Below are 12,823 nucleotides of genomic sequence, written 5' to 3' on the forward strand. Positions count from 1 at the left end.
AGCCCACAACTTGAATTAATAGTACGCTTACAACTTAAATAACACCAAGACAAATATAGATAGATAGATTTTTTTAGCTAAAAAAGATAGATAGATAGATGGCCGCCGCTTCTCCACCAGGCTCCTACTTGCTCCTCCTCCGGGCACCCTTCACTGCTCCTCCGCGGTGTTGTTGATGGGGTACGGTAGAGTGTGCATGCGCTCGTCGGTGGGGAAGACGTTGTCGTAGTCCGTGAAGATGTTATGGGTGGTGAAAGCTATGAACTCGCAGCCACACTAGAACACGCGGCCGAGGAGGTAGAACGCGTCGAAGGGGTTGGTGAAGTGGGCAAGGATAGCAACCACAACCCCGTTGTGGATGACCTCCTCAACTCGGTACATCCTTGGAGATCCCCGAGGGAGGTGCCCGTAGCCGGCACCAAGGAAGAAGTCGGTGAACCCCCTTGCGCCCCTCCACCTTGACATCGCCCACACATGAAGGGTGCTCTCGACGTACACCCCGGCGGGGTAGAGCGTCTCCGGCACGGTGGGGGGGGGGGAAGCGGTAGGTTGGCCCGGTGTACTACATGGCTGCGCGGGCTGGTTCTTGGGGCTGTTTGTGGTGAAGAAGAAGAAGAAGGGCAGGCGCAAAATGCAGGTGGGAGAGTATGGGAGATGGATGAAGGGTGTGAGAGGAAGAGGAACATGATAGGTGGCTTAAATAGCCACCGTGGCAGTAATGGGGTCAAATGTGAACAAATTTTCCACCCACCGTGGCATCGGGAGTGTACACGCGTGGGAAACTGTAGTGTGAATCAAAATGCGAAGTTTAAGTGCTGCCCTATGTGCCGTCGATCGGGTCAACCGGGGACGGCTCTGCGGCGCGTGCTCCTTCGCGTATGTGCACGCATGCAACATAGGCTGAAGCGGACGCATGCATGCAACCGCATGCAACGTAGGCTCGCTCGGGCGCATGCAACGGCGGCGGACATCGCTCGGTCCAACGAGTGGGCTTCTTTACACAGCCCAACGACACGATGCATGGCAGCCCACCATCGAGCGCAGAAAAAAAAACAGGCGCAGAAAAACATAAGTATTATATGATTTATCGATGCGAAAGCCCTAGATAATCCTTACAACGTCAAAAAGCTACGAAACTTGGCAATGATGCTAGTCATGTTGGTACAAGGTTGTTGGTCCACTTCAAGAATGTCGACAAAAACATGCTTCGAGACGGACCCTTCCCGTCCCGAAAGGCCTCCCATGAAGCAGGTTCAGAATGACACCAAATTTTGCCAGGATGTAAGTCCAATGAGATCAACACTTGTTCATGTTGGCCAATGTGAGACTGACCGTCGAAGGAGATAAAGATTGATACTTGTTCATGTGGGCCCATTTTTTTTACATTTGGTGTCGATAGAACACAAAAAACAAACATGACTATATGCTTTTAGGTCTTCACCCTCCCCAATTTGTTGGCCAACTCAGTAGGTTTTGCCTTAAGATGCCACCTCTTTCTATAAGCTGCAATTGCTGTGGTTTTGGAATGCTGGTTCTCTTTCCTGCAGGGCGGGCATTTATAGAGACCGTTACGCCGGTACACAATCTTTGCAGCCATGAGCCACTTGAAGATTTTCTTTCTGAAAGCTTCCCTCAGCTGTAGGTAGTTCTCCCATTCTTCCAAATCTGCAATCTGGTATTAGAAGAAAAAATCTCATGCCAGCGAATTGTACATTATATCAAAGGCAGGCATAAATGGATTGTTTTTCTTTGTATTGGTTTCCTAAAACTTTGGTTATATGAAAGACAGGCATAAAATGGAATACAAATGATCCATTCATCTAAATTCGCAAACCCTAGGACTGATAACCGTACGATTAATTAAAAAAAGGCGAACAGTACGATTGTCTATACGAATAGCGAGGAATAACAAGAGAGCAATTTCTAGGGTTAACCTGAGAAGGCAAATTCTAGGGTTAATATCTACAGACACTAACCGATTCGTCGTTGTTGGTGCTTTGTTGGACCAGCTCCGGCTGCGAATCGGCGACGACGATGTCCTTGTCGACCAGTTCCTTCATGGGGTCCACATCCGCCGCACGGAGCGCACCAGCCACGCACCCTCCCCCGGCAGGTAGGATCATCCTCGCCGGAAAGAATGTGGACTTTTTGGCGGCGGCGAGTAGTGGGCGGCGACGAAGACGTGGGTGGATAGGCAGAGCCGATCGAACGCTGGAGGCGGGAGCGAGATTTGGGGAGTGAAAATTCAATTTGTTTGGGAGAGAGAGGTCAAGGCCGCGCACAATTCATCACTTTTGAAATTTAGGTAGAAACATGCACGTATACGTCATCGTGCACACCCAGAGATTTGCCCGAACCAACCAATCAACCAACCAAGTAAAAGAAAAAGTGCACAATGTCGGTCCACAAACGTGGCAACATAAACCGAACACCAAAATAGTGTGTTAAAAAACAGCAAAATAGGAGGGACATTTTTTTTGTTTTGCGCGGTACTACTAAATACTAGAAGGGAGAACTACTGAAAAAATACTAGAAGGGACAGTTGGCACATTTAATTTCACATGGCATCTACTAGCTTTTTTGTTCATCCCTAGCTATGTTGTACCGATTAGATAAATGAATGGATAATTATTAAACCCTAGCTATTGTCAAGGTTTATCGGTGTGTGTCTACGTGGCCAAGTGTGCTTGCACAGTGTGGGTCCAAGTGAGTGTGATGCACGGGGCGGGCCTTTGTGGTTAGGGCCCACATGAAGCGGCACCGAATTTTGTGGAAAGTGAAGGAACGAGCCCCACACACCGTCCGCATGCCGGACTTGTTCCCTCCCATTGGCTAGATCCAACATGCGATATGGCCTCGTTTACACTTACCCCGCGTGAGGGTTTATGCATGCCCCTCTCGGTGTTTGACCATACCCTTCATGGGTCATATGATGAGACCACACCAGGCCCCGTGATGCACCGCCTAGGCACAAACCGAGCGCGTTACCTCTCGGTAGCTAGATCCAAACCATGCACCCCCGCTGTTTAGACCCAAGTGGAGTAGCACCTAGACACATGACCCGCGACACTAGTGCCAGCCCCCGAACCATGCATCCCCGCCGTGTAGACTCATATGTGGCCATGTGTGCATGCATGTTGTGGTTCCAGCTGAGTGCGATGCACGGGACGGTCCTTGGTTACTAGGTCTAACATCACGTGGCAACGAGATTTGAGGCAAATGAAGGAACGGGCCCCGCACTCCCTTCACAGGACGGACGCATTCCCACTCTATGGCTTGATCCAGCATGGGATATGGGCCCAGTTGCCCACAGCCTACGTGAGGGCCTACGCATGCCACTCTTGATGTTTTACCACACCCTCTAGGGGTCGTATGATTACACTTGCGCTAGGTCCCGTGAATTTTCGGCCCCTCAATAATTAGCATGGATTATAACGGCAGCTGATGAGCATCATAGCCTAGAGAACGGCATCGAGGCCACCCCTCCCTTTGGTAGCATATGGTGCATATATGGACCAAAGAGCTTAACATGGGGCTTTCATCCCAATCCTTGCTATGATTTCATGTGGCCGCCGTAGATCTTGAACTTTCGATGTTACAACCCTAGAAATGCGGTAAATGTCCCGAATATGGGAGGGAGGGGGGAGAAAGGCCACGCAATAAACGATCCCCATAACTTTATGTTTGTTTTATCTGGCAAGACAAACAAGTTTTTTAAAATAAGGATTTTTAGCATGTTTTAATAAGGATTTTATAATTTCACATTATAAGGTGCTTATTTTTTTCCTAAAACAAATGTGTTGTAAATGCACAAAGCTCCACATTGATCCTCTCACTATCACGTTCACGTTGAACTCACCCTAAAATGAAGGAGAGGTAGATCGAATCTCCCCACGGGGGGCAACCTCCACCTAGTAGCTAAATATGGTTAGTTGAGAATTTCTCCCCAAGTCGTTTTTTGAGGAAAAATCACATTCTTTTTTTTCCTCCAATATTGTGGCGAAATACATGGAAGAAAAATCGTGGGAGGCACGGTGGAACGAGTGCACCTGTTTTCCCCCTCCAAAAGTGCACTAGTTGCCATATTGCATGTGAACGTGTCACCTGTACAAACAATTGAATTGTCATTTTTATTTTGTTAACAATTCCTAAATATTGAATTTCAGCATGCGCCTACCCCATGTCAGTTAGGTCAAATTTTTTTTATCCAAGCTCTGCCAGCGACCGTGCAGATTCTTGTACCATGCACGTGCTGCTCCGGGCCTCTGGCGTCCGGTACCGGACAGGGGAATCTAGATGTGATGCAATACAATTCATGTTGACCCATATCATGCACCCTTAGCCAACCAAGCCGACAACATGCACCGCTAGCCACCTCGATCTAGACCATGCGGTAGTGTCCACGATGGGCAAAGATGCTCAGTTGGACATGTTTGCTGGCACTAGTGCATGATGCCCAATCTCGGTGTGCAAGACGGGTAGCCGTGTGTCGCTTTGACATGCTTGGCTTACGGAGGGAGGGACTGGTTGGAGAACTAACGAACCGAGGTGGGGTCAAGGGTGGATGGATGGTGTGGGTCAACTTGGGTAAAGGGGAACGGTTTGAGGCCATTTGAACAATGTATGCCATGGCTATGGTCATGAGCTACCTCACTTGCCTTACCACGAAATTTTTCATAAGGGGACAGTGTAAACCTAAAAATTTTGAGTTTTATTTTTGGATAACCCGTTTGTTACATTTATGGCATCATGTACAAAAAATTTGGGGTTATTTTGGAGATGGTCAAAAAAATCACTTCATTACAGACGGGCCGTTTGGTCTCACTTAAGCGAGTTTTTCTAACAAGGTGGTTTTTTCGACCACATCCAAATCACCTGAAATTTTGTACACATGATCTTTTCATAAACATAGACAGAATTCGAAAGTTTTCCAAATTTTTTTAGAATTTTATATAATTTATAGTGGCTCAGTGAAACTCAGGTACATACCTCTGACTTTACCCTAAGGGGACAGTGTAAACTTCATTATTGCTGAATTTTCTTTGATAATCATGTTTATTACATGAATGTGACTGTGTAAAAAAATTTGGGTGATTTGGAAAAGAAAAAGCCCACCAACTAACAGGAGATATCAAACCCCACGGCCTGCATACGACTAGAAACCCAGCCATATGGGCCAGGATGCGGGCCCGTGGGATGTTGATTTCTCCTGCTAGTAGGCCCCACAGGGCATACACAGAAGTGGATAGGGAACGTGTTGTTTCAGTGAGAGAGGCTCATGCAATTGGTCTCTCAGCCGCATATATAAGTAGGTGCGTGCGCGTCTCGCTTGGCGAGGTGGGACTAAACTCCCACCACCCATCAGTTGCGCCCGGTGCGTCTCAGCGTTGGGCCAAATTTTGTTGGGCTGTCCCAGGAGAACCTCACCCGCGTGCTGGACCACGCGTCCCTGTAGATGGTTGGGCTGGCCCATCATGTATGCATATCCTTTTTCTTTTTTCTTTTTTACATATTCTCTTTCATTTATTATTATACAGTTCTAAAACAAAGGTTGTTGTAAACGCACAAAACTCCTTCTTTAGCCTCTCACCATCATGTTCACGTTGAACTCACCCTAAAATCAAGGAGAGGTAGATCGAATCTCCCCACGGGGGAAAACCTCCACGGAGTAGCTAAATATGGTTACTTCAGATTTTCTTCGCAAGTCGTTTTTTGAGGGAAAATACATTTTTCTTTTTTCCTCCAATATTTGTGGCAAAATACATGGAACAAAAATCGTGGGAGGCACGGGGGCTACCTGTTTTCCCCCCTCCAAAAGTGCACTTGTTGCCAAAATGCATGTGAACGTGTCATATTCCACATTTTCCTTATTACATGTTGTACACCTGCACAAACAATTGAATTGTCGTTTTCATTTTGTTATCAATTCCTAAATCATGAATTTCAGCATGCACCTATCCCATGGCGTCTCATCCAAGCTCCCACATCAACCACGCAGATTCTTCTACCATGCATGTGTGCTGCTCCGGCGTCCGGTACAAGAGAGGGGAATCTTGATCCGATGTGATGCGATTCATGTCTACCCATAGCATGCACCGCTAGGCAACCGGGCCGACAACATGCACCGCTAGCCGCCTCGATCCAGATAATGGGCAAAGAGGCTCAGCTCGACATGTTTGTTGGCACTAGTGCATGATGCGCCAATCTTGGTGTGCAAGACGTGTAGCCGTGTGTCGTTTTAACATGCTTGGCATACCGAGGGAAGGGACTCATTGGAGATCCAACGAACCGAGGTGGGGTCAAGGGTGGATGGATGGTGTGGGTCAACTTGGCTAAAGGTTTTCAGTGGGTGTCTACGTGGCCAAGTGTGCATGCATGGTGTGAATCCAGTTGTGTGTGATGTACTGGACGGGCCTTTTTGGATAGGGCCCACATGAAGCGGCAACGAATTTTGAGGAAAATGAAGGAACGGGCCCCGCACTCCGTCTGCATGCCGAACTCGTTCCCTCCATTGGCTAGATCAAGCATGCGATATGGCATGCCTTCCCCATAGCCAGCGTTAGGGCTTATGCGTGCCGCTCTCGGTGTTTGACCACACCCTTCATGGGTCATACGACGAGACCACGCCAGGCCCCGTGAAGCACCGCCTAGACACAAACCGGACGCGTTACCTCTTGGTAGCTATATCCAAAGCACATGCAGACCCGCCGTCTAGACCCACGTGTGGAGCATCACGTAGATGTTTAGACTCATACGTGGACATGCATCCTGTTGGTAGACGTTTAGACTCATGCGTTACCTCTTGGTAGCTAGATCCAAACTGGACTCACACCACTTACGCCAGTCCCCGAACCATGCATCCCCGCCGTTTAGACTCATACGTGGACATGTGTGCATGCATGTTGTGGGTCCAGTTGAGTGCGATGCACGAGACATGCCTTGGTTAGTAGGTCTAACATCATGTGGCATCGAGATTTGAGGCAAATGAAGGAACGGGCCCCGCACTCCTTTCATAGCCGGACGCATTCTCTCTCGATGGCTTGATCCGACATGTGATATGGTCCCGTTTGCACACAGCCTATGTGAGGGCCAATGCATGCTGCTCTCGATGTTTTACCACACCCTCTAGGGGTTGTACGATGACACCACACCAGGTCCGGTGAATTTTTAGCCCCTGACGAATTTGCATTGATTATAACGACAGCAGACGGGCATCATAGCCATAGAGAACGGCTTCGAGGCCACGCCTCCCGTTGGTAGCATATGGCACATATGTGGACCAAAGAGCTTAACATGGGGCACTCATCCCATTCCCTGCTATGATTTCATGGTGGCCGCATAAGATCTTGAACTTTCGAGGTTACAACCATAGAATGCGGTAAATGGCCCGAATATGCGAGGGGGGGGCGAGAAAGGCGACGCAATTACCTACCCCCATTATTGAAGTTTGTTTTTTCTGGAAAGAAACAATTTTTTATAAATAAGGAATTTTCAGCACTTATTAATAACGATTTCATAATTTCACATTGTAAGGTGCATTTTTTCTCTAAAACAAAGGTGTTGTAAACGCACAAAACTCCTCCTTGAGCCTCTCACCATCACGTTCATGTTGAACTCACCCAAAAAGGATTTCCCTCTTTTTTACGATTTTCCTTTGTTTTTGTTTTTAGACAAAAGGATTTTGCTTTGTGTTTTTTTATTAGTAACATAGGGTTTTACTTTGTGACTAGTAAGCGGCCTGTGGGCCTGTTTGGTTGTTTTTTACGAACTGGACCCACGGGCCGTTATTTTCTGTGCTTGACACGGATAGGGTCCGTGTCATCACCCCCATCGCCCACACACCCCCGCCCCCCTCACTCCACCCTCCCCACAAACCACCCCGCCGCGACCCCGCCGACTACTCGCCTGGCCGCTCTCGACGGTTGGAGCAGAAGAGCGCGGAGTGAGATTGGGAGGCCGCCAGCAAGCACCTAGCGACTATCGGCGACTAGGTGAAGTTAGAAACCCTAACTTGTAATCTTCGGCTTCTTTGTTCCTTGTTGTGTTGCCGTTTCGGGAGTTGGATATGGTTTTCAAAGTCAGAAATTAGATAGTTAGGATTTTTAAATCAGAGGTTAGGTGGAAGGCGATGCAGAGATTGAAGGAAGTTTTCTACATCGGTGGCTAGCTGGGTATTTTTTTATAGGGTTTCGGTATTCCAGGGTTTTCATAACAATGAACAAGTGCAGATGCGTAACACAATAGCAGCAAATTTCAGCAAACAGTCCTTTAAAAACTTTAAAAAATATTGGCCTTATGCAGTGGCGAATCCAGGAAGAAACTAGAGGGTGGGCTCAAAACTTATAAGCTAGGCTAGTGGATTAAATTCCTTTTTAGGCCGAAATTAGGTTGGGTTTAGTAAGGCAGCCATTAACTTGTAGTCCTAGATTGCAAGTCAACTAAGCATTTCTCAGAATAATATTTACTGCAGTGTTTTTTTTGCAGAATATGAAATTTTGATCCAAATATTTGTATCTTTGTAGGGAAATAACAATAAACTCTTAATTCTGTTGCCTAAATTAGTTCGTATTTTAAAGATTATAAATGTGAGGGCATACAAAATATCAGAGTTTTTAGGAATTATTTTAGTCTTTATTTTGTGTGGTTATGTAGTACCAGGAAAAAGTGAATTAAGTTCATTTTCTCCAACATGACAGACAAGTGGCTAATTGAGTTGGTTACCCTGACGATCCTTCGTCCGTCCAAAACATATTTTCTTTTCTTTTTCAAGGAACATATTGTTGGATGCGGATGTATGTAGATGGGCTGTATGTTGAAGGTGTGCCTGTGTACATTCGGGTGGGCTAAGTAACAGCAGTAGTAGGATTTATGTTTTCATAGGACTTTTCTCAAAGATTACTGCTCAGTCTCAGACACTACCTCAGTTGTGCTGCAGAGGAGGAGGGGCCAATGCCGCGCGTTGACGCTCGGGGTGAGCCCATGCTGCCGGTCGAGGATGAAGAGAAGGACATGTCTGAACAAGCTGTTGTGCGGAGGGCACGCGCCGCATTGCAGGGTTATGAGGAGTGGAGGGCGAGCCACCCGCTCAGTTCAAGTGTATGATTGTTGATTATTGATGCAGTACCTTCGTTGATTATACTGTATGATTGTTGCCTAGTGTGTTTACATGCATAAGCCCTTTTCTTAAACCCTCATCCTTTGCTTTTCTTCATTTTATTTTGTTTACACAGGTGGTGTGCATAACCTGTCGACAGGATTGCAACAGGCCCAATGCTGATGGGTTGACATTTACCATCAGGCTAGATGGGGACACTTCAGCTCTGGTAGAAATAATCATGTCAATTTTTACTTGTATTGTGTTTGTTCCCCTCTACTTTGAAGATTAACAATATGTAGGAAATAAATAGCAATTAAATTCTACATCTACAGATCGTGCCATGCTACGCAAGGCACCAGTTCAGCGCCATCCCAGACAGTTCATTGCTTTTTCAAGCGAGAGGTAGCCGCATGTATGATTTTGGCGTGTACAAAGGGAATTCAAGGGCGATCATCTGTGGTGAAAACTGGTGCAGGTTTGTTGAAGACTTCGACCTGCGAGAAGGCGACCTTGTCTCCTTCGATTTGACTGAAGACATTCCTATGGTGTACTGCTGCAACCTGCCAAGGACATGCGATCAAAACGAAGAGCGTAAGGATCCTCTAGAATTAGCTGTCATAACGAAGGGAATTAATCTTACGAAGCAAGAGGAGCGTAACCTACATGACCTTTTGGCGATGAAGAAAGGTTATATAGGTGCATTTTTTGTCCACCGCTTCACCAAGTCGAACATAACAGGAAAGACGATGGTATGTTTTTGGTGTACTAGTATTTTCTATTTTGTATGCAATTTTCTTTGTTTTTTCATGGAGAGAAAGTTCAATGATATGCTATTGTAGCTGAAACCATTGAATACACTGATGTATGTTTTTGCATATCCTTTTGTTTCCCATAACTGAAGATCCTTATGTAATATATGTAGATGTAGCTGAAGATCCTGTTGTTTACTGCTCCTTCACATATTTGATAATTTTTCTTCCTATGACGGTGCATACAAAGATTCCGGTGAAAGTTGTCGACGCCCTGAAGACCCCAGGAGATGGGGAAATACCGGGAGATGGGCTTGCTGGCATTCGGCTGTGCAAGGACAGTTTCATGCCGGTCAAGTACCACAAGTGTGATGATGGCCGCATCATGTTCGGCAAGGGATGGAGTGATTTTGTTGACAGTGAAGAGCTTAAGGTTCATAAAGCCGTTCTTTTCGGTTTCAAGACCACCACCCGTGAAAATCTTCTGATCGAGGTGGTTATGAACATGCTGACCGAGGAGCCACAGATGTAGCACGACAACGCCAGAGTGTCCTTTACACTAGGTATAGTGCGAAAACTATTTTGATAGCAGTTATGCATCTATGGGGTTACGTCTTCATTATGTCTTGGGTGATGATGACTATGAGAGGAGGACATGTTGCAGTTAGAGTAAATGCTAGGATTCGGCCCTATTCAGGACTCAAAATAGGTCTTTCACAGGTGGTTGCTTTATTGGCTGCTGTTTCCCTGGCTATAATCATGAACGATCATAATGCAAATGGAATCGTTAAGGGGGTTTTATTAATATTTTAAATCATGGAGTTAAGAGGTAGAACTACCTATGAGTGTTTGCGTAGGAGATGGGAAGGGCATCAGTTGTGTTCTTGACTCTTTGGCAATGCAGGAATAATGTGAGATTACAAAATAAATGGTATAGTGATCTTATGATTCTTGTTTAGCTAATTTGCTTGTGGATCATGGGATGGTCTATATTGCAGATGAAGGTGGTAAACAAAGAGGTGCTGATGTTGGGAGCAAAGAGGTGCTGATGGTCTATATGCGCAGGATAGAGCATGTAGCAGGTGAATTGTACAGTTCATCGCAAGTGTGGAGTCACAGGGTACTGCGGTGTCGCCTACGCATCTCTGTCGTAGTTTTATTTTTTATACCTTCATGTTAAGTCTGGCTGGGCTTGCTACCATGTATGATTTGTGCTGCTAGTTGATTACTTTAGTTTCTGGCTGTAGTTTGTATCAGGGGCTTGAAAGACCATGTGGTTTCTGTTAATGGAAAATCAGAGGGGGCGACCCTTCTTTTGATTAAAAAAATGAACTTTCTCTATGCAATTAAAAAATAAAATTTCTCTATTCAAACCCAGTTGAGAACAGTATTCATTATAAATCTGAAATAATCTTTTGGTAAAAATGGCTATCGCATTCTGTATCATAGCTAGCGAAACCGAAACAAAATAAACGTCTTAAGTATAATATCTCGTGAACGTGGATCAAATTAGGCAAGACAACTAGAATAAAGGATGATTCAACTTGCAGGAAATTTGAACTTACGACTTACTAACAGTATAATAAAGTTTACAGACTATCAACTAGATAAATAGAAGAAACATTTTAGGTTGATTCATTCTTCCTTCCGGACTTCTTTGACCGCCTAGATGGTTTGGCGAGATGCTGGCGCTGACTCTCGAACCCCTTCTGGAAGTTCACCAACCGCCTGTATACGTCGTAGGTGGCATACGCGTCCATGGAAGAATAATAGATGTTCTTCAAGGGCAAGGGCGCTTCTGCCCATATATGGTGGTCTTCTTCTATGAGAGCGTCCTTCATCTTGTTCTAGCTGTGGTGGATGATGGAACCAGCGTAGTCAGCCAAGCCATACTTTGGCTTAATCGTCACTGGATCAGGCACTCTCCACATATTCTGGATATCCATAAAGTTTTGTACCACCAGACCAACATGCTTGAGTTTTTTCTCGTCATTGTTGATGTCCACCCCAACAAAGGTGTACTCCTCGTCAAGCAGGAAGGCGGCAAGCAGGCCGTAGTGCTCATCAGCAACGCTTATGTGGTACACGAGGACGTAGATGCCAACGCATAACTGGACCACGGCTGCCATCTGTGTCGGACCACGAGGCCAGGTGTACTCCACATCCAGTGCAACTATCTTCTGGTCGTCGTTCCGCAGCCAGTATTTGAATCTGCCAATGCAGTACTCAACACAGCTAGCCTTGTTCATGTACTTCACACAAATTTCGGTATTTCCATCTGCCCTAGCAGCATAATCATCCTCGAACGCCATGCCGAAGGACTGTAATTGATGAAACTAGTATAAGACATGAAGCATGACAATAACATGATAACAATAAGCCGAGATGAATATGACGGCAGATAGTATAGGAATTCTGGTGCTATTGAAAGTATATGTAAACAAGTGCACGAACAATTTAAACTAAACAAGTACTCCCTCTGTAAAGAAATCACTAAAGCAGTGAACCAAAAGTTGTTATATTTCCTTGCAGAGGGAGTATATGCGAATTAACAATCAAAATTTACGCTCTTGAAATATTTATCTAAACAACTGCATCAACAATCAAGAATAAACATGTATCTATGAATTGTTCATCGCCCATGCAGATGAAACTGTGTGTACAAACTAAAGAAGCAGGAGAAAAACAAGAAATTGACAAGACAACGGACTAGATGTTGCATGCAGATGAATCTGTGTGCAAAATTCTCATAAGGCAACGGACTACATGTTGCAGGCAGATGAATCTGTGCGCACAAAATAAAGAAGCAGGAGAACAAGAAATTGACAAGAAGAAGGCCATCGTATGTGCTGCTATTGGAGAACTACTAACAAAATTGACAGGAAGGAGAACTCACCGTTCCAGAAGCCAGATTGTTGGGAGAGTGGCCGACGCAGAGGAAGAGGGAATCAAGAGGACGCAGAGGCAGAGGAACCGT

At 45.7% G+C, this 12,823-nt stretch overlaps 1 protein-coding gene across 1 annotated transcript; it reads right to left on the reverse strand.

Annotated features, from left to right (window-relative positions):
• Positions 1 to 11,693: 11,693 nt before the first annotated feature.
• Positions 11,694 to 12,158, reverse strand: LOC109767504 (uncharacterized). The gene has a single exon (XM_020326261.1). It carries the CDS (start codon positions 12,156 to 12,158, stop codon positions 11,694 to 11,696), a length of 465 nt encoding a protein of 154 aa, XP_020181850.1.
• Between the last annotated feature and the right edge of the window lie 665 nt (positions 12,159 to 12,823).

The sequence above is a fragment of the Aegilops tauschii genome, chromosome 4 (genome assembly GCF_002575655.3).
Source record: "Aegilops tauschii subsp. strangulata cultivar AL8/78 chromosome 4, Aet v6.0, whole genome shotgun sequence".
Lineage (NCBI taxonomy): Eukaryota > Viridiplantae > Streptophyta > Magnoliopsida > Poales > Poaceae > Aegilops > Aegilops tauschii.

What these genes read in the sequence shown, in the direction of transcription:
- LOC109767504 (XM_020326261.1), bottom strand. Translation starts at nt 12,158, where the DNA reads ATGGCGTTCGAGGATGATTATGCTGCTAGGGCAGATGGAAATACCGAA.